This window comes from Cataglyphis hispanica, chromosome 23 (genome assembly GCF_021464435.1).
Source record: "Cataglyphis hispanica isolate Lineage 1 chromosome 23, ULB_Chis1_1.0, whole genome shotgun sequence".
Taxonomy (NCBI): domain Eukaryota; kingdom Metazoa; phylum Arthropoda; class Insecta; order Hymenoptera; family Formicidae; genus Cataglyphis; species Cataglyphis hispanica.
The window spans coordinates 3150577-3177080 of record NC_065976.1 but is presented as its reverse complement, the minus strand read 5'-3'; the positions used below and the strand labels follow the sequence as shown (position 1 = coordinate 3177080).

Genomic DNA, 26504 nt, shown 5'->3' with positions numbered 1-26504 from the left:
TTACATTTTAAGCACGTACATCATTAATATTATGTTACAGAGTATTTCTAAAAGAGATTAAACTTTAGGAGTGTATTCTATTTATTGTATTAATTAACTTCTATTCCAAGAAGTATATGTATGTACGCTACTAATACACTACCTCACATTTGCATTATTGCGCAGGCGTGAATTTGTGTGAACGTTACAGTTACAACACGTTAAATTTCGCTTCACAGCAAATATCACATCACTGGTATTATGTATCATACAAAATTGGTAAATTAATCAAATATATTGGCCAAATATTAAATTATATAAATTCTGAATTTTTATAAATAATGTATGAAATCCTCTATATATAAAGTCACATAAGTAAACTGCATTAATGATAAAAAACATATTATTTACGTTAGACATTATTCGATAATGACAATGATTATTTGTTAAAATTATTCTATTTAGAGTCCATCAAATATATTTTTCAAATTGACATAAAATTGCTAAAATAATTCGTTTTCATGCTTTTATCCGTCACAATTAGATGATACATATATGTATTTATGAAATGTGTAATAAAAATGTAATATTTATCAGAAAAAATTGCTGGGCAACTATTTTAATGGCAGTGCAATTAATATTCAAACAAATATTGCAAATTACAAATGTACATTTCCTCATTTCAGCCACCATAAAATGATTACATTACATATCATGCAAAGTGCTCAGGAAGTGCATTGTATCATTAGTGGAGGAGAGAGGAACATTTCGTAAAAATCAAATCTCCGGTCGAGCAAGTAGACATAATAGCGGTACATGTAATAGTGCCGTAATACTATATCTAATCCTTATCTATATAAATATAGATAAAGGTAAGATGAAGGTAAGTTATCTAGAAACACATTAAATAATACAATAAATTTTGCCAAAATTTTACTATTTTACTCTTAATTTTTTTTTAAATTTATTATATTTTATTATTATATTTTAATTTATTTACTATATTTTTTTTTAATTGATTATAATTTGAAATCTCCTTTGAAAGAATAAAAATTAAAACAATTTTTGAGAAAAGAGGACACAAAATTAAATATAGTTAGAATTAAAAGTAAGAGCACACACAATGGATAATATTTTGATTTGGAGCACAGTCTTTGCTATTAGTAAATAATATATTAATGTGCCAAAACGAATCATGTAACTTGAAATGCTCTGTCCTTTTTGATATAATCTTAATCCAGTTCACTTATCCATTTCCACGAAACATAGGGACACCCGTTACACGAGCTCGTTGCATGAGTCATACATCTCTGTGGTTGTGAAGGGAAGCAGGGAAGGATGATTCTAGATAATAAAACTGTTTAATGATGGTACAATGTGTACAATTCGAAACACTACAAACGTCGATCGAAAAGCGCGAGGTCGTGAAAGGTACGCCAATTTATGTATATACGCAATATAGTGTAATTTATGCGTGTTATTTTTTTTATAATTCTTCAAGAATGCGTGAGAAAGATTTTATGGCCCTGTTTGAAGTTTCCTCGTTAGATTTTCTTTAAATAAAAATACTGCTGCGTAAAAGCACTTGTATATATTTTATTTTTATAAATTGTGTATAAATTAATTAATAAATAAATGGCATTAGATGTTAAAACCTACTATTCATACAATTTTAAAACTTTGAGAACGTATCCGAAATTAATTATAGTTAATTTAAACAATACTTAATATTTTTTTTAAATAATAAAACTAATTATTATTTAAGTTAACCAAATAACATTTATTAATAAACACGCATGTATGATTAAAAATAATTGATTACGTTAAAAAGAGAAGAAGACATGTTGATATTTCAATATCAAATTCTGACAGAAGAACCAAATCTATGTTTTATCTTTATCTTCTCCAAATGCATCCTAAAGATTCACATAAAAGTTCTTTTAGTTTTTGCTATATAGACCTTATACGCGTAATATATAGGTTCTTAACATAGGTGTACCTCTCTCTCTCTCTTTCTCTTTCTCTCTCTCTCTCTTTCTCTTTTTTTCTTTTTTCTTCTTTTTGAAGCACAAAGATAGATTATTCATAATGAATCCCGTTAAACATCATCGACATGCTAATTACGATTTTTGAATTGTCATTTCATAATATTAAACTTCTCAACTGATGTATAAAATGTCTCGGAATCACATCACTTATTTATTCTGAAAATTCAAATGCTTGCACATCATTTTTTATCATTATTGTGAAGCGAGTTTCTAACTAATTTTCAGGTCAAAATTTGATTACAATATATTTCACGCACAGAATTTAAATTAAGTCTTAAAAGAGAGAGATAAAATAAATAATAAGAATTTCTCTCTCTCTCTCTTTCTCTTTCTCTCTCTTATACATCCTTTCAGATTTTCTTAATAAAGCAATTTCTAGAAAAATAATAAAAAATATATCACCAAAAAAACTCACCAGAAAAAAAATATACTTTAATATTAATTAAAACTAAGTTACATCTTCTTTATGATAATTTGTGCGAAACTGCGACAACAATGCGCTTCCGTAGCGACTTATACGGGACAAAGAAATGCTGGAGGATTATTCAGAAATAATGACTCAACGTATACAAAGTATATTAAGCACACATACTTTCGCGATTCTTTGTATGCAGCTGCATGTGAGACTATGTGGGATGAGACTGTTATCATCATAATCATGCAGAGTTGCTGTTCGCCGTTATCTTACATAGAATTCTTCTAAGCTATGATATATCATTTAGGATTCGCACCTGTATTTTTATCGCAATTAAACCATTTGTTGTCGAGATAAAAGTTTTTATAGATTTTTATAATTTAAAAAATCGATCTTGTGGAAAGAAAGCGACATGAACACATCTGGAAAATGTTTTTAAATAAAATGGTGATAAATTAATATTGTGTTCTGTTTACAATAAAGATTGTAACAGATTTCACCTGACTTGATATTTAAATTAAGTTTATTATTCTAAAAATTGTTATAATTCAATTTGTTCAATTGTTATAATTCAATTCGATAATTTATTCTCATAAAGATTCTTATTTAAATACAATGAAAATAATTTATCGATAGAATTAACAATTGTCATTAATTTTATAATGAAAAGACATAATTTTATATATTTCATTATGTAGATTTAATTATCTCATTATCGATGTAATTTTTGCCATTTGTTGATTTTACGCAGATATCCGCACAACTCTATGCGTTGTCCTCTTTTTATGCTTGGCAAACGTTCAAATTCTTTCTAGATATTGATCTGTAAAATATTCTAGCGATTCTGCCGATAAATATATGAATTTTTGCTCATTATACTTGTAACTCTATATATATTTACTCTATATACGTAACTCTATATATGTCATTTTCTGTGTACTCAGCTGCTGAGAAACTGCGTAAATTCCTTTCGAACATGCGTTGAAAATATGCCCTGAATTTCGGATTTATTAAATTTTATTCGTATCGGAATATAAAAACAGATGAATAAAAGACTCTTTCCTTTAATCAATGAATGATTCAATCAAATGCAAAGGTCATCGGTCAATAAAAATTTTTGCTGCTTTGCTAAGAAAATACTGTTATTCAATGTTACTTTTAAAAAAGCATACCGTGTGATTCGCGTTTTGTTTATTTATTTTTGAAGCAAAGTAGTAATTTCTTAAAAAGTAAGAAATATAAAAATGTATAAAATAATATAAAAAAAATATCTGTGGCATTTGCATTTACATTGTCAAGTCTTTGAACGTAATTTTCTTTCTTGTAATTTTTATATTCGAAGTATATTGCCCTGAATAGATTTTTTCCAATAAAATTTGATTATATACTATCACTGCTCTCTCTCTCTCTCTCTCTCTCTCTCTCTCTGATTACATTAGCCGAATCGTATAAAACACACTACATCGAGTAATGTTACATGTCAAAAACTATCGCGTTGCACATTCTATGGAAGCATGCGTGCGCGCACGTCCAGAGTCGGCTGACTTTAAGGAAACTCTCGCATTCTCGAAGCTCTCTTTCACAGTGCCGCGATAATGTAACGTTAGAACGAGGGGAATCAGTACGCTTGCGAACGCGCGCGAGTGTGAACGTATTTCGTAGTTTCTGACCGCGACGAGTCCCGATGTGCTGAACGTATCGACAGATTAATTATTTTATCTTTGTTTAGTGGTGTATCGAACAAGTGTGAGTGTGATCTTTCTTATTGTTTGTGCAAGAGAGAAATATTTGTTATCTTTGCGTCCATCATTATTTTGAATGCAAATTATAATCACGACTTTTATTTTACAAGAGAACATAATGAGGGAGATAAAATGCATTTTATATAAATTTTTACGACACATTTTTCCCCCCTATTATATATAAAAATATAAAATAATACATTATAAACTGTACAATGTGATACAATCTATATTTAAAATTCTCTATCACGATTCGAGAAAATGTAATTCAATGTTTCTCTTCATAATTGATTCGGCATGTCTTAAATATTGATCTTCCTTCTTCGTTTATATTTGTCATTTTTCAATGATCTAGTGCTACGTATAATGAAACAAGCCGTCGTTCTTTAATGTAAAAGAGGAAAAGTGAAAGGACCTCTCGTGTTTTCTGATCTGACGTATGACTTCAAAGTTCATTATACGTACAATAGCGCGTGTACGATGTCGTGATCAATAATTAAAAGTCACTTGGGTCTTTGTTTTAAATTACTTTTATGAGTGAGAGTAAATTGATAGTCATTGAAGTAAACTGTGATTGTTATAAAAGAATGAAGTTTATATATTTTAATTGTAAATTTAATCGTGTTTAAATCGATTTTATATCACGTGCACATTCACAAAATACCAATATTCGAATGAAAATACTGATATTCGATTTATTTTATTTCATTTCTTGATATTCGATTTATTTTATTATTTATTTCTTATTGTTATATATATAGTATAAATACATTTTAATTTTGAGTAATAATAAAAGATACTTCTTTCACTAGTAACCAAAATTTGACATTTTACCAAATTTATCCATCGAGAGAAAGTTAGTATATAACAGAAATGAATTTAAAAAAAAATAGATTTTGATTTCCAAGTTGACAAGAAAATCTGCTGTTAAAATGACATTTGGCAGTTTTTATTAATATTAATAGCAACAACTATTAATATTGATAGCAACAAATTAAAAAATTACATGTCTATCAATTTATCAATTACCTTGCAATTTTTCAATGCACCATTTCCAAAAATTCTAGATTTATCATTCTTTCCACTATGAGTCATTCAAACTGTGAGATATATTTTATCTAGAAGCATTACTTCTTACATTTTTGTAGTACAGTGTAATATATATATATATAAAAGAAGTGATTTATCGATTATATTTTATCAAGCACTTTGCTTGCTACTCACTGTTAGTTTGCATTAATGTTGGATGCGCGCCAATGTTTGTGCGTATGTTTAGTATATAAAATTACAAAGCATATCACATACTATATCACAATGCAACGATCAATGACACTAGTTACACTGCAATGAGTACAAGAAAAACAAGTATTGCAAGTGCTAATCGATAGGAATAAAGTGTGCCTAATCACGCTATTTCAAAATACTTTCTTACTTTGGACATGGCATATTTATTTATATAATTATTATTTATATAAAAGTAATTCTTATAAGAATTTCCATATCTTCTCTGATAAATGTAATGTTTAAAATATTTCTTCATGTAATAATACCAAAGTTTTATACAGTTAAATAGTGATGAATTAAAAAATGAAATCTACAGTTATATTATCTTGTTAACCGCATCTCTTATTCAAATAGTTGCTTAACATTAAATAGGATTCTTATCTATTTTTTTTGTTTACATAAAACTTTATTTCTAAATATTTCTAAAAGCTAAAAGTATTTTCTTTTTTTTTTTTTAAGAGTACGTCTCTTATTCGAGTATCGATTTTGACACTGGGACGCCTTCCTTGCTTTAGCACATATTTAAAGGATAATTAGCGTTGAAAGAGCTAATTGATTTCTTTAAGAATTCTAATGCAGAGGGTTGTCTCTATTTTATTAAAGTCTTTTGTCTCTCGGCTTCGAACACGCGAATTTTTGCTAGACTTTCACGTTCGTGAGAAGAAGCCGTGAGTATAGGGGCGTTGACATAGCGGAAGTCAGAATGGTAATTATGCACGACATTATCGAAAAGCAATCGCAACACCTGGCGGCTCTTCGGTTAGGGAAAGCAGGCGAAACACGTTCGACCTACCGTCGACGTTAGTTTAACGATCGACGGGCCGCACGAGCTCTGACACAGACGCACATTACGACAAATTAACTTTAAATGGCCCGCGGGGGAGGCTCCCGCGAAGCTCAACACGTGCGACTAAACCTAATTCGAGTAAACTTTTGAACGAATTCTATTTTAGAAACTCGTGTTCCGGTAATTCGTATTTTGCGGCGAGAACGAACGCGAACAATGAATATTGCTATAAGAATATTTTTTAATCCATTTCCCTCTCTCTTTTCATATGTAAAATAACAAAATATATTTATAGAAATCTTTAACAATCAATGATTGTTATAATATTTTATCATCAATTAATTGTGTTATAATAATTTATAGAACATTGACATAAATATTTTTTTACGTAATATTTTTTTCTTGTTATTTTAATTATTTGATATCGATTTTTAAAAATAATAAACAACGCATTCAATGATAATTAAATAATATGATTTACTCCTTATCAGAACATATGTCTGGATATTCGTGAAATCCGGATTAGGAGCAAAATACTTTGACGTGGAAACTATTTTGAACTTGACTGCCAAATATATTTATTTTTAGAAATGTTTAATGTTATTAACCTTTATATATATATATATATATATATATATATATATATATATATATATATACGTATATATGTACATGAAGACAACTTTGGAATTTTGTATCTCCATAATTGACACTTGTCAAATGTCATATAACTTCTCAACGAACATATATCAAATGTATTTATCAGAGTAAATATTACGTTTCACATGATATTTAATATCATAATGGAGTCGTGTAAGTCGCTTGAAAAAATATATGGTATCAAATAAAATCATACAAATAAAAAAGTTTTTAATCAATGATATTGATAGAAAATCTTTTCTATTTCAATAATAATTATAATATTTAATGTAATGAAAAATTTTTGTACATCCATATAATTATTTCTTTTATAGATTTTATCAGATATCATATATATAATTAATTTATAAATTTAACACAAATAATACTTGAAAAAAGGCATAAGTCAGTTTAAAATACGTTATATTATTCTATTCAGGAAATATCTCTCATTACACTTCATTATTGCTAACAGCGTTAAAGCTTATTACCAAATGGTTTAACAAGTGCATTTACTTCCACAGTTGTGCCATGAATAAGACGGAATTCAACATCGTCTTGAGCACAGAGCCACCGAGAACGACTCCGAGTGTGATTCATTCTCACATTCCGGTGCCCAGAGTATCAGCTGCGATCAAGGCCCAAGAAAGATGTCCTCCAAAGCGCAGAGGATCCTTCGAGAGGCTCGGTCGCGGATCCGTTGCCGCTCAAAGAGCGTCCTTCGAGAAGCTCGAAGCTTCTGTCGTACAGCTGAGATCACGCAACAATAATCAACTATCAACTTCAAGCATCGAAGTGCGAGACTCCGAGGAGAAGACGACGCCTGTGAGCAATTACAAGACGAATGACGTCTTTAAGCTCAATAGGGATAACAGCTTCATCGAGGCCAAATGGAAGAATAAATACGAGGACTCGGAGAAGAGGCGAAAACTTTTGCTACAAAAGAGCGAAACTGGTAATTATTAAGCGTCAAATGACGCGATAAATAAGTTCAACAATCATATGGATGAATATATATTATAGAGATAATCGCCTGGCTAATTTTGTCAGAACTTAAATTTTGAAATAACTGATAAAGCAAATGTACGTATTCATGTGTCTTTTTGTTAATCCGATGTTTATGTTTTTGAATAACTAAATCTAATAAAAAAAAAGAAAGAAAACAAGCAATGATATCGATATTTATGAATAATAAATATAGAGTAATAGACAATAATAAAAACAAATACGGAATTTGTTGAGAAGATCGTTGGCTTAATGTTCATCGATAGGGTTTTAAATTTATTTATTAATATTAGACTGATAATCGAAAAATGTCTTGATAACAAATATATATCGATATATACATTAATTTCTTGTGTATTATTTTTTACACACAATTTTGTGAATTTTTAAATTATGAAATCATAAAGAAGAAAAGTTGTAATCAAATAATTTTATATTAGATATTTTCACATAAATCCTTATATTTCTTAAGAAGAAGAAAGTGACGATTGTTTTCAACGATTCATATATATGTAGAAATGTTTATACTTGAGATAAAAACAATATTTCTCTCTTACTTTTGAGATTTCTTTTGTAGCGTCTCGGTATGATAAACATGAGCGATGTTTTGGTGTCGATCTTTTTACAAGACTTTCCTTGATGGAAACTCATAAATAATGGAAAGTGCGTATATCACACGAGAGATTATAGTTTGATTGACTCAGAATATATAGTCAAATTATCGTGTTGTGATTCACTTCTGCATGTAAAACGAAGGCAATGACGTTCTTAGTCACACTGTCTATAACACGATAGAATTTTAAATTGACGTAGATAAAACATTATTGATACACGATTATTCGCGGAATTTGTATTCTTTGAACGATTTATATGGCATCGATTGATCGACAATCAGCGAGGCAATTGATCAAGTTTATGTGAAAAGGATAAGAATTGAAAAATAAACTGTTGTTCTGTTCTAAAACTTTTTTAAAGTCGTTTGAATATAACTCAAATAATTAAGCGACAAGTGTTTCACAAGCGATTCATGCATAATGTAACGCAATGCGTCAGAGATTAATCAAGGATGTTTAAAAATAATATTTGTAATACGCCAACAAGAGAGAAAAAGAAAAGATAAGTAATAAGTAAAGAAATACTAATCAGAATACTAATCAAAATATTAAAATAACACAAATTTCGATATACGCACTACATATATTGTACTAAAAAATTTCTTGTCTTTCATAATTTATTTGTAAATTAAAAGGTTATTATGTACACCCTATATATTTCTTCATAGAGTTAAATAATGGAATGGAATATTTTATCTCATAATACGAATTTTAAAAATGAACGATGACATCATCGATCTCTTCTACAGTTCTACATTCTTACATGACCCTAATCTGGTTGTCAGATGGCTTGATCATGATAGTTATTAATTGATTCACTTTGCTTACGCACATTTGCTTTTAATAATAAAGCTTTTTTAATAATAAAAAATAGATATATAAAATATTTAAAAAAATAATCTTTTACAATTGCATTGTGTCATTATCTGTTTCTATTCTGTATTAGTGAATAAAGAGCACGCAGATTTGGAGAAAAAATATCAACAACTGCAGAGAGAAAATAGTACGCTCCAATCGCAAGTTGAAGAGAAAGAGCATAAGCTGCTAAAATTGCGAACAGGTATGTATTTATTTATAACAAATTTTTTATAAAATTACTATCAATACACTTACGTGCTCAATTTTTTTACAGTTTCGGAAGCAGTGTGTAAAGAATACGAACAATTGAAACGTCAATATGAAGTGGAAACGAATGCAATGCACAAAGCTATGCAACAAGCGTCTCAGGTAACAGCGACTCTTATAATCTCGATTTTATCAATGTACTGTGGAGAATAATAGAGAGAACTATTTGTTTTCTAAAATAATACATAATTTTATTATTAGTGGTATCGACAAAACCGCGAGCTCAAACGAAGATCCCAAATCATTGCACAAAAGTTTCTACATAATAATTCAGAGCAGTTGGATTTTGATTTATCCGATGAAGTGGATAATCAGAGTTTCGAGGATTTGGATGACCTGAGACAAACGGTGAAAGGTCAGTGCAATTGATCTTGTACATTTCTTTCATAAGATGTGAGATTAAAACACATAGCTAAGCTATGATTTAAGTTTTAAATTATAGTTTTATTTATAAAAACAGTATAAAAAAAAAGAAAATATTTATTCAAAGTTGATAAAATAATCGATCTTAAATCAAATTTCAATCAATTTTCAGAACTGAGCGGTGAGGTAGCACGGCTTCAGACGGAACTTCATTCTGCTCGACTTCAAGAATTCGAAGCACAAGAGCAGGTGACGCAATTGACTACACAGTTGGAAGAAGAAAGAGCCCTTCGGCAAAAAGGTAAAATGTATCCTATAATCTTGTAATAGATAAATAAAATATATTAAGCCGGCTGGCATTCATATTTATTGTAGGAGAAGAGAAAATTAATGAAATGAAGGTTTACAAAGGAAATATGGAAAGAGTTACAAAAATGGTGACTGAAGAAGTGCAAGCCTTGAAAACGCAATGCGATCGCGAGAGAGAAAACGCGAAAATTCTGAAGATAGAAGCTGAAAAGGTCAGTCATTGATTCTTACAATCTTCGATTTAATTTTGTTAGTCACAACTAATGCACATTGCAGCTTAATTATAATTTTCCTTACATAATTATACATGTAATATTATTTAAATTATCACATACAGTAAATTCGAGAGTAAAATTCTCGTCAGTTTTACAACTTATGCGTTTATAAAAAAATTGTAGAGAAAATATGTTTTGAAAATCAAATTATATTAAAAGTTATAGTATTTCTATAAATCATAATGATTACCTTGATTGTTTAGGTTCAAAAAGAACGAAACGTCTTAGCACATCAAAGTGCTCTACTAATGGCTGAGGTTGGAGATGATCCAAATGGAAGATTATTAGCTATTTTGCAAGAAGTGGAGTCTTTAAAGAGACTATTAGAAGAAGAACAGCAGAATCATGCTTCCCAAGTACAGATATTACAAGAGAAACTAGAAGAGAAAGAATCGAATGTAGAATTTGAAATCGTCGAGGAGAAACTAAAGCTTGCAGAGTCCGAGTTAGAGGTTGTTCTTCAGAGAGCTGAAAGGGCTGAGAAAGCGGCGGAAGAGTTGGAGAATGTTGTCCGATGTTTGAAGCAGAAAGTCAACGAGTTAGAGGAGAAAGTCTCGAAACCGCCACCGCCACCGTTACCTCCTCCTCCCCCACCATTACCGATATCAATAGCTGGTCAGTCATCGATAAAATTGCTGACTAGAGAAAAATTGGTCTCGGAGCGTTCGGCTGTGAGTGATATGGAAAATATGCTTGGCATTACATCGAAAAAAACACCTGCGGTCGCACAACCTGGTAAATGTGCAGTTCATTATTTTGTTAGTTATAAATTATTCTATTCTATTATGTATACACAAATAAAAATGATCAGTCATCAGAAATATAATATAGAGATATAATATATATCAAATATTTTTAGCTATTGACGATATTATCAATGAAATTAAAGGCGGACGTTTCACACTAAAGCATACAGATGTAAGTATAAGGTCAGCCTATATAAATATCTAAAATACATCACAAATTTAAAGCATACACACATCGTTAAACTCTCAAACATTTTTTTAATTCTGATATCTGTTAAATATTTTTGGACATCTTATGTTCTCTACTGTTTTTGAATAAAGTATAGCATTACTTATAACTGATTTTAATATGCATATATTTGAATAAAATGTTGATTTTAGAAACAAAGAGAAGAGGAGCGGAAAAGACGGCAAGCGGAAAATACGTCGCCAGCAGTTTCTGAAATGTTAAATATTCTTGGTACTATGAGACGGAGAGCTAAACCAATAAGGCAGTCGTTCAAGTTTGCAGACGCATCATCGTAGTAATGGATATTGATTAAATGAAAAACAATCTGTAATTTTAGAAAGGTTTGAGTCTCAAAATCAGTCAAATCATACATTATTAATGTCTTTTTACAATATGATATATATCCTTGTTATTTCATTTGTACATTTGCGTTTTATATTATATTTATCTTGCTCAATCTAAATTTATGCATACAAAATCTATTTATTCAATTATGAAAATTATGTTTAAATTGCTATAAGGAAATCACAAATAAGAAAGTTCAATACAAAATCGATGAATATTTTGTTAGTGTAATTTATAAGAAAAATATAAAAATAGAAGAACAAAAAAGTGTGAAAGGGCGAAATTTATAGAAACAGTTTGTAGCATAAGCGCTGTGTAAAAGATATATTATAAAAAATTTTGTGCACATACCATTGCAATTACACTTCATCATATGTAGGTATCAAAGAAACTGTAATTGAAAAGCACATCTTCTGTTTATATTGAAACAAAATTTTGCAGTGGACTCAGCCATTTTAGCGATATTAATACCGTTTATAGAATCAGTTAAGAAAATTGATTCTGTATTTTATCAAATATGGATTGCAATTTAGAAGCATCGAAAAGAAGAACTCGTCTATAAGGTATCATTTCATCGTCTGTTTCAGTCCATGTTCCAGATAAACCATTGTCTGCTTCTTCTTCAACAGAGAATTCGAAACTAACAGTTGCATTTTCTGCAAAGATCTCTTCTTCTGGATTACTCCACAATATAGATGGTTCACTGCCAGTATTTCTATTTTTACTCTTTGACTTCTTCCCAATCTTTTTATCTTCTGACTTGTATAGTTTACATATAAGTATGTAATAGGAGAAATTAAATGGCATATTTCTACTAGTGGCACGTTTCACTTCGGAAATTAAATTTTCGAAGAGTGGCACTGAAATCTTAGCTGGAATGTTGATAAATCTCTCGTTTATAAGTAAACCCAATTGTGCTGCATCATTCTCCAACACATTTTTTATCATAGTGTTAGCTGCATCTGTTGCATGCTCATCTGCTAATTGCTTCAATAAATCCCTAAGCTGTTGTATACATGCAACATTCTGAAAAAAATCAATTTTTATTAGAAAACATTCACAAACAGAGATTGAAAATAAGTTATTTCTTTAAAAAGTACAACATAATCACATATTATTATTTTATGCACACACCTGTCTATCAGAAATATTAATGACAGTTGTAATACCAAATACATCATTAATATCATTGTCATCATCATCGGATTCATCTATATCATCAGACTGTTTAACAACAGACCCAACATAATTCTGAGATATTATCAAATCTGTTAATCCACCTAAGTCAATATGTGCTTTCAGAAAAAGTTGTTGCAATAATGTTTTGATTCCATGGTAATCTGGATCTTGTGGATTACGGCCTTCAAAATCCAATTGAAGCTCCATTCCCTAAAATTTATTACAGCATTTTATCAATTGTATCATTTGCAAGTATAACACTTGAAATCTATAGTCAAGGAATGTCTCAAATTATCTCAAATATATATCATCAAATATATTTATTAAAATATAATCTGATAAAAATTATGTATGCAATATTTTACTATATAGACTATATATTATTGAACATATAGCAGACTTAATATAAAATTTTCTTGAAAATATCTTTCAAAGATCTATACTACTCAGATTTTATTTGTTTAAATAAGAATATATTATAATATATTAAATCAGTGATATAATTTCTCGATCCGTCAAATGACGATCATTCACTCTAGTCAATCTAAAGCGATCTCATACAAGAGATTACTCTGTCGCGATTTATCATTTTCGCATTTCGCGATCGAGAAAATTAAGTGAAAATTGACAAATTGCCGATCAAATAAACTTGTAGCAGAAAGCGACCGCGTGTTCGAAAATGAGGTTAGCTCACTCGGTGTCGTGATATGTCGCGCGGTATAAACAATTATTTCTTACCTGTTCGTCCGCGACCTCATATTCTTCATCCTCACTGCTGGAAGAGACGCGATCCTCTTCATCATCGTGCATTTTTTGAATGTCACGCTTTTTCACCGGCGCTGCCATTATGACGTACAAATACGACGTACTGCGACGTACGTAGACACGTACTAATCTATTGATACTAACTACCAATACACCTTACATAGGACGATACGTCATTTGAATCACGTGATAAGTTGTCATAAAAAAAGAAGGAATGGTCGGAAGAATAGGAAGAATTTTTTTACTCTAAAAATTATATGTATGTAAATATTTATATATATGATGTACTGAGAGTGTAAAATATATGCGAAAGATTGTCAAAGTACAAAAGATATTTTACGAAAGATCGTGAAAGTATAAAAAATGCATGACCATTTTGTAATATGATTTAATTTCTAAATAATACAAATATTTAATCTTGTGTTTGCAGAGTCTGCAAAATTATTTCATAGATAATAAATTCGAGATTTTATAATTGTTATTTTTTATTCTATAATTCATTCGCTCTATTACAGGATCTCTGCGCATCGGTAAATCGTTCTTTCCACTCCGTGGATAAAATGCGAGAAGGAAATTCCAAGACACGCCGCCGAGTAGCGCTACTGACATGTCTCTTTTTTTTGCGCCAACTTCGCGCATTAGGCGAACGCAAAAAATTCACGCTTTCGCTCAGTTAAACATACGACAGTCGTGCGCCTGTTCACGAGTTGAAAAGTCTAGTGTTTGTATAAGTGGAAAGTGTGTCAGTACGGACGGTGCGAGATTTCGAGCATGCAGTCGCATTAGGTGAGTTGAGCATGCACACAATGACAATCGTATCTTTATGTAAGATCAAACTTTTAATATATACATGATAATCATTTGAATATTGGAAAGTTTTTATCTTCCGAAAGTATGTCGCGCTCATATCTGCCGCATTACCGTAGGCGAGAACAAAAACGTAAATTGCGGTAAATAAATCTTTTTTTCGTAAATAATACAGAGTTTTTGATAACGATAATATGTGAGAGTCTCAGTAATTATGTTTGACGATGTAAATCCAAGATGGAAAGCGTGTTTATAATCGAGAAAACCTGAGTCGCGAAATTATATATATCGATTTAATCAATTAAATTTTTTTTTACACGGAATAATCAAAGGTAGATTTATTCTCTCTCCGTGAAGGGGGAGAAGAGAGAGATGAAAGGCTGAGAACGGAAAAGATCCCATTAATATGTGGATTCTCTAATGTGGAGGGAACGCGTTCTCGTTGCGAGAACACCGGAAACGGGAGGCGCGGCAAAATTCAAATTCCCGGTGGCGGAGTCGATCACGTGCAGCGAAGCGAGGCCACCCCCCGCCGTTGTCGGCGCTGCAACTCTCCGAAATTCGATTAAAGTTCTCGCGCATGGGCCGAAGGAAATGCCGTTTTCTCGAATTTCCCGGAGTCTGTCAGGTGGCACCACGGCGTACGTCGGTCCGGGCGCTACGCGGGCGATCGTACACGGGAGAGAGAGGAGCCAGTGCTCTTTGTAGGTTATCGAAATCACGTCCCAAGGCGCCTATAGACACTCGCTAACGTAGACAGCAATAACTGACCGACATTGACCAACAATCATCGTCAATCGGCCAGTCCTTTTTGTTCGCGCTTTCCCGTGACGTTTAGTGAGTGCTTTGAGCTGTGGCGGGCGGTGAGATGGCTGTCACTCTCTCTCTCTCTCTCTCTTCATCTTTATCTTATTCTTTCTTCTGCCTTTCTTTCTCTCCTGCTCTCTCTCTCTCTATCTCTCTTTATTTTCTCTCAATTTTTTATTCCTCTGGTGTTTTATTCGGATAGATCGAGAGCGTCGTCACCTGCGAGCGAGCATGTTGCTTTTTTTATTTTTCCGATAACGTGCGCGCGGAGAGAGACGCGTGAAGGGCCACTTTCGCGCGATGTCGACATTGGAAATTGGACCGTACCGAGGGGACGACGTCTCGCGATCATAGCGGAGCTGGTTATCTTCTAGATGTGTTTCGGCTGAATAGATGTTTCGACACATTTCGTTAAAAACCCGTGTGGTACGCACACAACTTGCGTACACGCGCCACATTTTACGCAACACACACACACACACACACACACGAATACCTTTACACTTGACTGCAACAATTGCTTCTGGTTCTTGGCTGTTCGATGTTTCTTAGCGCTGTTTCGTATAGCGTAGCTGTCTCACCTGCCTTGGACTGTCTACTTTACGTTTTCTGCTTCCATCGGGAATACTCGTTCCCGCGAGGCATTTATCGAGCTCGATTTTTGTGCGAAAAACTCAGGAAAGAAATATTCTCTTTCTTGCCTCCTTCTATTTTTCGTGTTGTGATGTTTAGGTGATAATTTTACGTGTTGTTTACGCGCGAAATGGCACGATGTATAACATTGTTATATACATATGTATCGTATTTCGACAATTTTACTTGTGTAAATCGTCTGCGTTTAATTCGCGCAATTATATATAAAATGACTCTCGAAATACAGAGCACGTTTCTATTCACGAAAATCAAAGTTTTATCGGGTCCAAAATTCATAAATTGTATCTTAAATTTTCATTTGATGTCTTTGAAATAAGAATATATTATCTAAGATAATATTATTTAAGGAAAATCTGTGATAAATTCTTTTAGTGATTCTTGCAATCTTATTTGTTTTTGGTGATGAATTTATCTTAACACCAAAATTTGATACGATAACCGAGCGATAGAGTTAGATTAAAAAATTCAATATTAAAGTATCTCTAAATTTATACAGTATCTTTTCTATTTTATAAAATTAAAAGAAAAGATGTACAATAGATTAAAAAATTCAATATCAAAATATCTCTAAATATATACAGCATCTTTTCTAAAATTAAAAGAAACGATATAAGAATCCTTATTCAGGTGACTTTAAGCGGATAAATTTTGGCTCATCATATGACGGAATAAATATATCAGAATTATTAAAAAAGCATCATCGATGGATGAAGGAAAATACTATAATAATTATCAACGCGCGAGAAACAAACCTACGTTTATTTCTATTAGTTTAGGACGTAACGCGAATAAAGGTCTATCAATTCCCGCGGACCGCGTTTGGAGACATTCTGAGAACGATTTATTACGATTACCCCTTTAACGGCGCTTGGACTCCTAACTCCGTATACATCATCGCGCGCTTTAAGCCGTTACCGTGCGCATCGTAAGCTGTACGCTCAAACACGCTTTACATTAGGACTTACTATGCGTCGTTTCGTGTCCCTCGAGACTTATAGAGAAAGTGTTTATTTTATCTGAGATGTAAAGTAGCTAGCAAACAAGTGTGTATTAAAGATCGAGACGAGAGAAACGTTATTTCGCCTCTATTATGTTCAAAAATCATTCGACAATCATCATTCGAGTCCGATGCATTTTAAGCTCGCAATTTAAAAATTGAAATATATTTTGCATATCTATTTTTAATTTAAATTAAAAATAAGTCAATTTTATTTTGTCTTTAAAACGATCAGTTTTTATTTTAATAACTTTGAACAAATAATCGTTAATGGCAACGATACTGCTCGTGAATGATATATATATTTAATATTTTTATATATCTTATCTGATAAACATTTTTATAATACACATATCTATCACGCTGGAATTAAAATAATAATAATACATAATATAAATAGATAATTAAAATTATCTTTGTAGTGGGAAATTTTTTTTCCCGAAAGAACTGTTCTCTCTGCAAGAGATAATAAAATCAAATCCCTCAGACTCGCGTAAATCGTAAGGTTATTTCGGCTTTAATATAATATATCGCGGAATTCGCTGTTATTGGCAATTGAGCGAATATTGGCGGGTCGCAACATCGAGAATGTCAGTTTATCCGTTCGTACGCGCGAAACGCGTTTTTTCCCCCGATCTTTCCAAGTACCACACACGCGCTCTCACGAACGAAATTAAGCCGTATGGCTACATCGTAGGGGCGTGCTGAGGTCGATGCGCCGCGCAACTGGTTGATTTATCGGTGCTTTTCGCGTAGCGAAAACTAGCGAGAGGGCCGAATTGGATTACGGCGCGTGCACAAATTGCTTTATTCAAATGCAATTTTAGGTCGCGCGTCTTCCGCAGACTGTCAAAGAGGGCCGGTTACGTAAACGGAGGGGAAGGTGGCAACGTTCTTTTCCGTCATTCTCTTCCTTTTCTTCTCTCGTCGCGCGAGATCATTCGCGCGCATATCGCAACCGGTCGGGGATGCTGAGACGAGCAATTTCGCAAATAAATTACGAATTATTGTCTTACCATGTTCTCTGCGTAAATTTTCTCGCAATAATGATTGAAACGAGATTCTTGGTACAATCTTAGAGAAGACAAAATCTACGTATTCGCTGGTCCTCACAAGCGTTTTAATATCTATGAATAAGATATAAGTATAGAGATTGCTTGGAAAAGATTAAAACATAATATCATATTATTTTAATGAATTTTTTTGCCTCTCTTTTTATTAACTTTATTCTTGAAAGACGATTTATTCGACTAGAAATATCCCGATTTTAATTATAATGACGGATCTTCTAATTTTCTTAGGCTTTATTTTTCTTGAGTTATGTGAGAAGCCATCATTTATCATAATCTTCCCATTTTTGTTTATATCTTCATATCTTTCAGTCTCGGCCAAATTTGCATTGCCCAAGTGCTATGATTCAATACTTCCTGATTGGTAGTCAGGAAGTATGCTCATACGATTCGTTCCCTCGTGCAATATAATTCTAACTTGTTGATCAAAGTTGGCAAAGAGCGGAGGGTTCGATTTGAACCGACGTGAGAACGGGCAGTGTAAGTCTACGGAGACAGCAATAATGACCGCAATCGCAGTCGGAACGCGTAAATGGAGCAGCGGTCCACAATAGTTAACGCTAAATGTCAGTCTTTCTCTATCACATGCCGGCCGAGAGTTTCGTAACACGTGAGGATATGCGGGGGATGATGACACTGCCGTACGTGCGTCAAGTCTTGGATCTCGGTCCGAGTTTTCGCATCGGACACGAGACTTAAGAGAATTTTGTAATTTCTAGTCCACCTTTTGAGATACAAAAGAATTTTTTAAAATAATTTCTTTGATGATTTTAGAAACGAAATCATTCGAAAATCGTGTATAATATTATTTATTTTCTAAATTTCAACAGTAGACATTTCTTTGACATTGCCATGTAATTATAATTTTTAATTTTCCCGTAGAAAGGAAAGGAGATACATAATGACCAGATCCCGTTAGAAATTAATAACTAATTTTTTTTACATACAATGTAACATACGACGTAATATCTATCATGACGTTATATAGTAATGATGTTTCGAGAACATTTTGAAGCACTCGATTACGACACTGCGGAACGTGGAAAAAAAATGAGCAGGAGACAATTCGTTTTAGAGGCCGGCCTGGGAGATTAATTCTCGACACGTTCATTTTAGTTCGTTCGTATTCCGTGGCCGCCGTCGCATTTCAGTATCGATATACCCGGCAGAGAAAAGAGGAGATGTGGCAAGAGGGGGGGGTGGCAAGAGGGGGAATGATTTCTAAACCACGTCTCTCAAACTATATTTCATAGCTGTAGTCTTGAATCGCGAGCGGGTAAACAGTAAATTCATTTCGTTCAGTAGCGTCGACATCAGCTTCTTTCGAGTTTACGTCGAGGTTGCAGATGAAACGATCGGTGAAGGATGGGGAAAGGGGTGTGGGAGGGGATGAGGATGGAAGAGGATGGAAAGCCGGGGATTTATTGCACTCGCGAGCCCTTCTTTATCTCGTTTCTAAAGCTTCCGCGCCGGATTGGGAATATCGTGTTACTCCTTACATCGTAACATCCGCACATCCGCTCTCCTATCATTTTTCCAGCTCCCTTTATCGATGTTGTGTTCTCTTTGCTTCATACTTCAACGGCGGCTTCCCGAAACCATTTATTGTTCCTGACCGTTGTTACGTACATGTCTCGTCTCAAGAAGATATTATAGCGCTTGTGAACTATGGAGTTCCAATCAATCATTTAGTTCCTCATTTCTTATTGTTGTTTTTAAATGTAATGAAATGTATTACAGAATGTTTCATCGCTATCTTTAAAAAATAGAGAGAAAAGGACATAGAAGAACATGGAATTTTATCTAAAAAAAAAACTGGTTAGATTGTATAAAGATTTTCAAATTTTAAAATATTTTTTTGTATTATTTTCATACATATTTTATGTAAATCGAAACTTAAACTGACATAGTCTGTACAGTAAAAAATTATGCAAGAAAAAAAAATATATATATTTATATTTTAAAATAAAACAATTATATACAATTTTTAAGTCGAATTATATTGATCTATATATATATATATATATATATATATATATATATATATATATATTTTTAATTGCTCAATTCTATGTGTATTGCTTATGGTGGCAACATGATATAGTTACGTATATCAATTAGCGGGATGTTATCGAATTATTGAAAAATGCAAGAAAAAGATACAGTCTATGACAGTATGTGTGTCGAGTTAATGAAAATTGATGCGCGAGATCGAACTTACGATGCTTCCGTTGTTGTTAAATTTACCGCGGGAAGAATGGAGGGGGAGGGGAGGAAGGAAATGGTTAATAGCATTGTATTCTAAGAAACGAAGGATTTAATAACTAGTTCGGCAAAGCAGAATAGACTGCTACGATGAATGGAAGAAAGGCCATCATATAACGTCTTCGTATATAGCGAACACGGAAAGTCTTCTTTATAATGTCAGATTATGGAGAAGACTTATAACGTTTTGATCAGCGTAATAATAAAGCTATTAAAATTTTCTCTACCTAATATTATTCGACAATAAAATACTTAAGATCTCTCATTAATCGCTTTTTCGAATATTTGTTTCAAGTACTCGCGGAACACGCTAATATTTGTTCTTAATCGTTTCTAGTTTGTCGAATATAAGTATATTTCAAACTTTTAAAGTATCTGTATTCTGATAGAAGAAAATTATAATATAAAAAAGCAAGTAATATATTAATGCTGAAATAACATAAATAATATTGTTATTCTATAAAAAAAAATAAAAGCATTCTGTTTTGCTCCGCTTGTCTACTTTATGATACTCTTCTATAATGTGTGTACGGACGAAGAACACAAAATTGAATTAATTGAATAAATACTAATAATTTACCTCGATATATATATATAACATTAATATTTTTATTCTATTTTATTAATATTCTTATTCTTATTCCATTTTTATTTATATCACAAATCGAGACATGTCTCACATCATTTATCGCAAGGAACGTGTGTAGTCGATATAATTAATTCCGTACCGTTTGGAATCAAAACGAAGGTGCGAAGCGTGAGCCCTCGAAAGTTGCGTTCTAACGTTGCGGTGGCAAATGGGGAGGGAGGGGAGGGAGGGGAGAAGAGTCGCGCAATAAAAAGTAACGGATAGAATAAGGACCGGGCGGCGAGGCGGGAAAAGGAAGGGACGGATGAAGAGAGGAGGGAGGAAAAAACTCTCTCCACCGCGGAGAAAACCGAATCAATAAACCTACGATCTCATCTCCAACCTCCTGCCTTGCACCTGGTTATGTAACACGGGGGCCGCATCAACGAGCCCGCACGCGCCTCGCGAATTGCAATTATAATTAATTAGCTGGCGTCTTAAATGCATGACATGTTACGGCCGTTCAAAGTATAGTGATCCACGATTTTGCTTTTTTCTCTCCAAAAAAATTTTTACGGATAACAGATCGATTATCTTTTTCGCTTTTTACGATGTATCGGCGTAATAATGGATGAATAGAGATTGGTTGTAAATAACGCTCTTTTTTCACGCGTAATATAATCGACACGTGTGCGATCTCGACATGTTTATTTGTACGCGTATTCAAACATAAACAAAGGTATATTTATGCTGCAGCATCAATTCACATTCGCACACAATCTAACATGCCTATCATTTGATTTATAACATGCAGATCAATTCTAACTTAACTACACATCTTTATATTTGAAAGATAAAATTAATTCTAAAACATGAGAATATTTCTATGTAACACAATGTTGAATCTATTATAATTAGAGAGGAAAAAAAAATTATTATCTTAAAAGATAAGTATTATACAACAAGAGAGAATATTAGACTATTATTTCTTTATATATTTATTTTTTCCAACATATATTTTTCAGTTTTAATAGTATGGATAATCTGAAATTTGTTTATAAGTTTCCTGTTATGCTTTGATCATTATGTTATTGGTAATGTATCGGGGAGTTTCAATTTCCGTAAACCGCTCGAATCCTTAGAGACGTCGTCGCTCTGTTACCTCTACTTACGGGCCTTGTTAGCTTTAGCTTTCGCTCTGGGGCAAAGTAATTATCCTGAAGTATTCTCGAAGTTGTTTTCTCAGATAAATCTGCGCAATTCTAAGAAGAATTGCACTAAATACAGATAATTTAACATTGGCACTGTAATTAATATTTGCAAAGATTGTCTTAGATAAAAAAAAGTATTATCGGAAACACTTTGTACTTTCGAAGTGTATCGACTTTTGTGACTCTAATTTCTAACACAGCCTGAAGAAAAATTTTTCCTACACAAAAATTACAATGTAAAACTCAATCTTCTTAATCGAGTCAAATTAATTAGTGTATAAAAACATTTTTATGAATTTGAATAAAAATTTTCTTGAAATAATTTTCTTAATTCGTAGAGATTTGTTTGTAAGATAAAAAATTACTTATATACGCAATTTTTTGCGGCTGCGTTTTACTTACGCGATAATTGTCTACGAATCTTGAGTTCTGATTCTGGAATAATTGTTATCGATACCGAGGAATCACGTTCATTTACGATGCCTTAATGACGGGAAAACTGCGTTCATTTATGGCAAAATTGAAGAAAGGGATCAGAATATAAGGATAAAAAATACAATGATGTCTGCTCTGAATTTTGATCAGAACGTTCATTGTCTTTTATTCTTAATTATCTGTTTAATACAGCTTACGCGACTACATAGTATGATATATATATATATATATATATATATATATATATATATATATGTATATGTATATGTATTGTGGGCTCTTTTGTCTGTCTTTATGAGAACGGTATTCACGAATTTTCGTGTTCTCGTAACGAGAGTTAATTAGCGCTGACATTTAATTAGAGTTTAGAGCAGTTTTATGCTATAAAGAAAAGAGAAAGAGACAGAAAGAATTTCTATTTTCTCATATTTATATTAGCGCGGGACTTTCAGGTTAAATATTGAACATAGTAAAAATATCAATTCGTGTTTAAAGTGAAAATAATATTTGTTGATTTTCCTCAATATGACAGTCACAATACAGTATCTTAATTTTATATGAAAAATGTGTGTGTATATGCATATAATATTAATTCAATAAGAGAAGTTTAGAACAACATATGTGCCTAGTTTCTCATGCTAATATTAATTTTCTGTAATAATCTCGACACAGACACATACATGATGTAACTTTATTATTAATGATTTTCGAGCACACCTTACCGTTCTGAATAATAAAATTTAAATATAAATCGATGCAATTTTCCTCCAAATATATTATATATTAATTTCTTAAATTTTGTCTGTTCGATGCGAGCTGTTCAGTTGTTACGTCATCCATAGTCAAAGTCTATTGTATAAATCTATGGTCACGTGGCCACAGCGACTAGCTCAAAAGATCTCCCGTGGGAAGATATTAAACTTTTGATACAATGCGGCGCGCATCTTTGTAGAATACTAGCGGAAGGGGGCAAAACTTGCGAATCAGGAACGCGAAAATCACATTTAAAAACTTTTCATTGTTGGAAGAATCTCTTAGATTGCTGTGACGCAACATATAAATATCACGCGTTATTTACGCATCAAATTTTGAATTAATAAAATCCCACTTGATACATTTGCCTCGCCTCGCCTCGCCTCGTAATAACATGCTGCAGAAAATTGACAGTTCAATAGCGATAGCCCCAAGCACAGCAGCAAGAGAGGGGGAAGAGGACGTCGTATCGATTATTATTATTCTATTTTAATCGCGTGATTTCTCATAAATATTTTTGTTATAGTATACGTATAATAATTTTCATTCCTGTCTTTTAGCGAAATTTTTATGTACGATATGAAATTTACATTATATATTATCCAATAATTTCTTTTCTTTGCGATTTTTTAACATTATTGTAAATCGATGTTCTTCAGCGGGAAAAGTTGTTATTTTTTTTTCATATCTCTCTCGGATATTATGATAAGCGTCGGATTCAGAGATCGTTGCTGTAAAATGTACTTGAAAATAGATAAAATCGAAGGTTTTATTTATTCGCATCTCTGAAGGCTTGATCCTAAAACTCACTTTAATCATTCAAAGATTATATAATATTCTTATCATATACGAGATTAGAAAAATATCTATTTTCAGTATTGAAATCATCTTGTATAATTTTATTACATAATTTCTAACTTACAGATAACGGATGTATGCATATGTACAATAATATAAAATATTACTCTCTTCAAATCATAAGCGATAAACGTCTAGGATTCAATCATAAACGATTTAAATGTTTCTCGTGGCGTTGATTCGAGGTCGTCGCTCGCAATATATCGCGCGCATAAGCCGAGAAAAATCGAGACAAGTACTTGTCGCGCGCGCGTAAAAAGCGTCTCATTTTCTTCGCAAAGCGTCATTCTAGATTTGTCATCGTGCGTTGCAAAAAATCAGCAGCAAGCAAAATTGAAATAATACAACGCTATAGTATGGTATAGAAGACGGCCGAGAGGGAAGGATCTCTTCGTTTTCGAGGAATAAATAAGACAAAAAGCTCGAGTTTTTCAAAAAAGTTCGCGAAGTTCGCGTGTGCAGGCTGAGTTTAGTATAAAGCCGCGGCGCTCGAGCCTTTTTAATTATGTCCCGTCGCATCTGCATCTCATTTTCTCTCTTGCGTTGACCTTATGACCTGCAACATGGCTGTTACTTTCATCTTTCTTAGATCAGACGCTCCTTTCTTTGATAATTTTCAATCTGCTCTCTCCATCGTTTTGCTTTTGGAGAGCTTTTGAAATAAGCATAAGTATACGATGGCTTATAAAAATTGCAGAATACTATTTAATATTATATTATAGTTTTTATTATTTCTTAAATTTTTTAAATATTTTTTATTAAACTTTTTGAAATGTATATTTATGATAAATATTTTTATAAATTAAATAATTATTCATTGTTTTTAAAAATCAATATTTATCTTTAAGATAATAAAATACGATAAAATGATAAAATTGTCATAATAATTTAGATAACATTTTAAATTTACTGTTTCTTTCGTTTACAAAATATATGTACTTTGAATTTGAAATGAATCTTTTCTCAAGAAGAGAATCTTAATGACAGTTTGCAATTATTTAATTTGACGCGAAAACTTTTTTTTATTTTTTAAAAAAATTTTATTTTATTAATACTTTTGCTATGCAAGATTAAATTTACGCTGTAGATATTCATATTAGAAAAAAAATGGTTTCATAGAAAGTATTTTATTTATACTTTGTATTTTATTTTATTTAGTAATTTATATATAATTTTCTCGAAGATTAAGTATAAAAAAGAAATAAAACATTTAATTTTATTTAAATTAACGTATACATTCGATTTGATATTTCAATCCATCAATTTTATTTAAATCTCATAAGATATCTGCAATAAAATGATGCTTTTCGCAAATCAGAGCTGAAAGCGTTAATAATACTTAAGAGAGAAATATTCAGTTCTCTTACCTTATTTCACGGTTAACACATTTGATAAAACACGAAGGGTAGGATGTTAGGGAACGCTCTTCCCCTAATAATAAAAAGACCATGTATCAGTTGAGGGTTGAAATCAGGAGCAGGGTTTCCCTGAAACATCCTATGTACGCTGTACACACAGATCGGTGTGCTCAGCGAAGAAATCGTAGCGGGATCGACTAATTTGAAATTCAGCCCCGTATTCCCGGCGTTCGTCGCACGAACGGGCTTGATGCTTATTGTTGAGGAAGAGAGGAAGAGAGAGGGAACGAGAAAGATGCGGAAATGCGGAAGAGAGTGGATATATTATTGTTTTTTTTTTTTGGCGCATAACCAATAGCGATTCTGAGCGAAATGACGATACCATTTCCTCGTCGCGGAAATGAATTTACGAAACTGCAAATAATTCGCGGTCCGCGTAGAAAAGCCACGGATTTATCGATGTATACGCGCGTCCGTGCGTGAAGCATTTTGATGACGCGGGGAGCGACAGAGTGGACCCTCAAAGCTCTCGAGCTTCGAAGAAACCCGATATGACTTAATATGATTCTATAATTCGCGGGAAAATTTGTGAGAATATATTTATTAACGGTGTATCGTACGGCTATTCGGGTGCGATTTTATAAATCTCGTTCGTAGGTTGCTAGAAACGCGAGAATAATACTTGAACATTTTACGTATAAAATTGTATCCGGGTAAAATTTTTCTGTAATCAAAATTAATATCGACAATATTCTTTTCACTGTAAGTTGAGAAAAAATTTGAATAGAACATAGCAGAAACAATCTATGCTACCTTTTGAGATTAATCTATCTTTTCGTTTTATAAAAGTTATTTTATCGATTTATTAAGAA

The 26504-nt window shown here is 32.2% G+C and overlaps 3 protein-coding genes across 7 annotated transcripts in view; 2 read left to right on the top strand and 1 right to left on the bottom strand.

The window, feature by feature from the left end:
- The first annotated feature begins 136 nt into the window (after positions 1–136).
- LOC126857816 (shootin-1) lies at positions 137–12253 on the top strand. 3 transcript variants are annotated; one of them, XM_050607597.1, is made up of 12 exons: positions 137–258; positions 666–862; positions 1249–1410; positions 7419–7849; positions 9460–9573; positions 9646–9740; positions 9840–9993; positions 10174–10302; positions 10377–10522; positions 10789–11320; positions 11445–11503; positions 11713–12253. In XM_050607597.1, exons 3-12 carry the CDS (start codon positions 1355–1357, stop codon positions 11854–11856), a joined length of 1860 nt encoding a protein of 619 aa, XP_050463554.1. In that variant the 5' UTR covers positions 137–258; positions 666–862; positions 1249–1354; the 3' UTR covers positions 11857–12253. The 3 variants fall into 3 exon arrangements, with proteins under 3 accessions (XP_050463554.1, XP_050463555.1, XP_050463556.1); XM_050607598.1 differs by lacking the exons at positions 137–258; positions 666–862; positions 1249–1410 and adding an exon at positions 4031–4188; XM_050607599.1 differs by lacking the exons at positions 137–258; positions 666–862; positions 1249–1410 and adding an exon at positions 6923–7068.
- On the bottom strand, positions 11889–14007 carry LOC126857863 (protein BCCIP homolog). Its single transcript, XM_050607705.1, has 3 exons — positions 13823–14007; positions 13040–13294; positions 11889–12931 (listed from the first exon to the last, which is right to left on the bottom strand). Exons 1-3 carry the CDS (start codon positions 13928–13930, stop codon positions 12392–12394), a joined length of 903 nt encoding a protein of 300 aa, XP_050463662.1. The 5' UTR covers positions 13931–14007; the 3' UTR covers positions 11889–12391.
- A 9-nt stretch (positions 14008–14016) lies between these two features.
- LOC126857811 (protein Skeletor, isoforms B/C) overlaps positions 14017–26504 on the top strand; it is a 67348-nt gene continuing 54860 nt past the window's right edge. For 2 of the 3 annotated variants that reach the window (XM_050607569.1, XM_050607568.1), the window contains exons 1-2: positions 14017–14108; positions 14365–14635. In XM_050607569.1, the coding sequence (XP_050463526.1) occupies positions 14457–14635 (179 nt within the window). In that variant the 5' untranslated portion in view covers positions 14017–14108; positions 14365–14456. The remainder of the gene's footprint in view (positions 14109–14364; positions 14636–26504) is intronic. The other variant, XM_050607570.1, reaches the window with a different exon arrangement.

What these genes read in the sequence shown, in the direction of transcription:
- LOC126857816 (XM_050607597.1), top strand. Translation starts at nt 1,355, where the DNA reads ATGTGTACAATTCGAAACACTACAAACGTCGATCGAAAAGCGCGAGGT. An exon ending in CTATGCAACAAGCGTCTCAG is followed by an intron (nt 9,741 to 9,839) that starts GTAACAGCGACT and finishes TTTTATTATTAG; the next exon opens with TGGTATCGACAAAACCGCGA. An exon ending in ACCTGCGGTCGCACAACCTG is followed by an intron (nt 11,321 to 11,444) that starts GTAAATGTGCAG and finishes AAATATTTTTAG; the next exon opens with CTATTGACGATATTATCAAT.
- LOC126857863 (XM_050607705.1), bottom strand. Translation starts at nt 13,930, where the DNA reads ATGGCAGCGCCGGTGAAAAAGCGTGACATTCAAAAAATGCACGATGAT. An exon ending in ATGAGGTCGCGGACGAACAG is followed by an intron (nt 13,295 to 13,822) that starts GTAAGAAATAAT and finishes AATAAATTTTAG; the next exon opens with GGAATGGAGCTTCAATTGGA. An exon ending in TTAATATTTCTGATAGACAG is followed by an intron (nt 12,932 to 13,039) that starts GTGTGTGCATAA and finishes GATTTTTTTCAG; the next exon opens with AATGTTGCATGTATACAACA.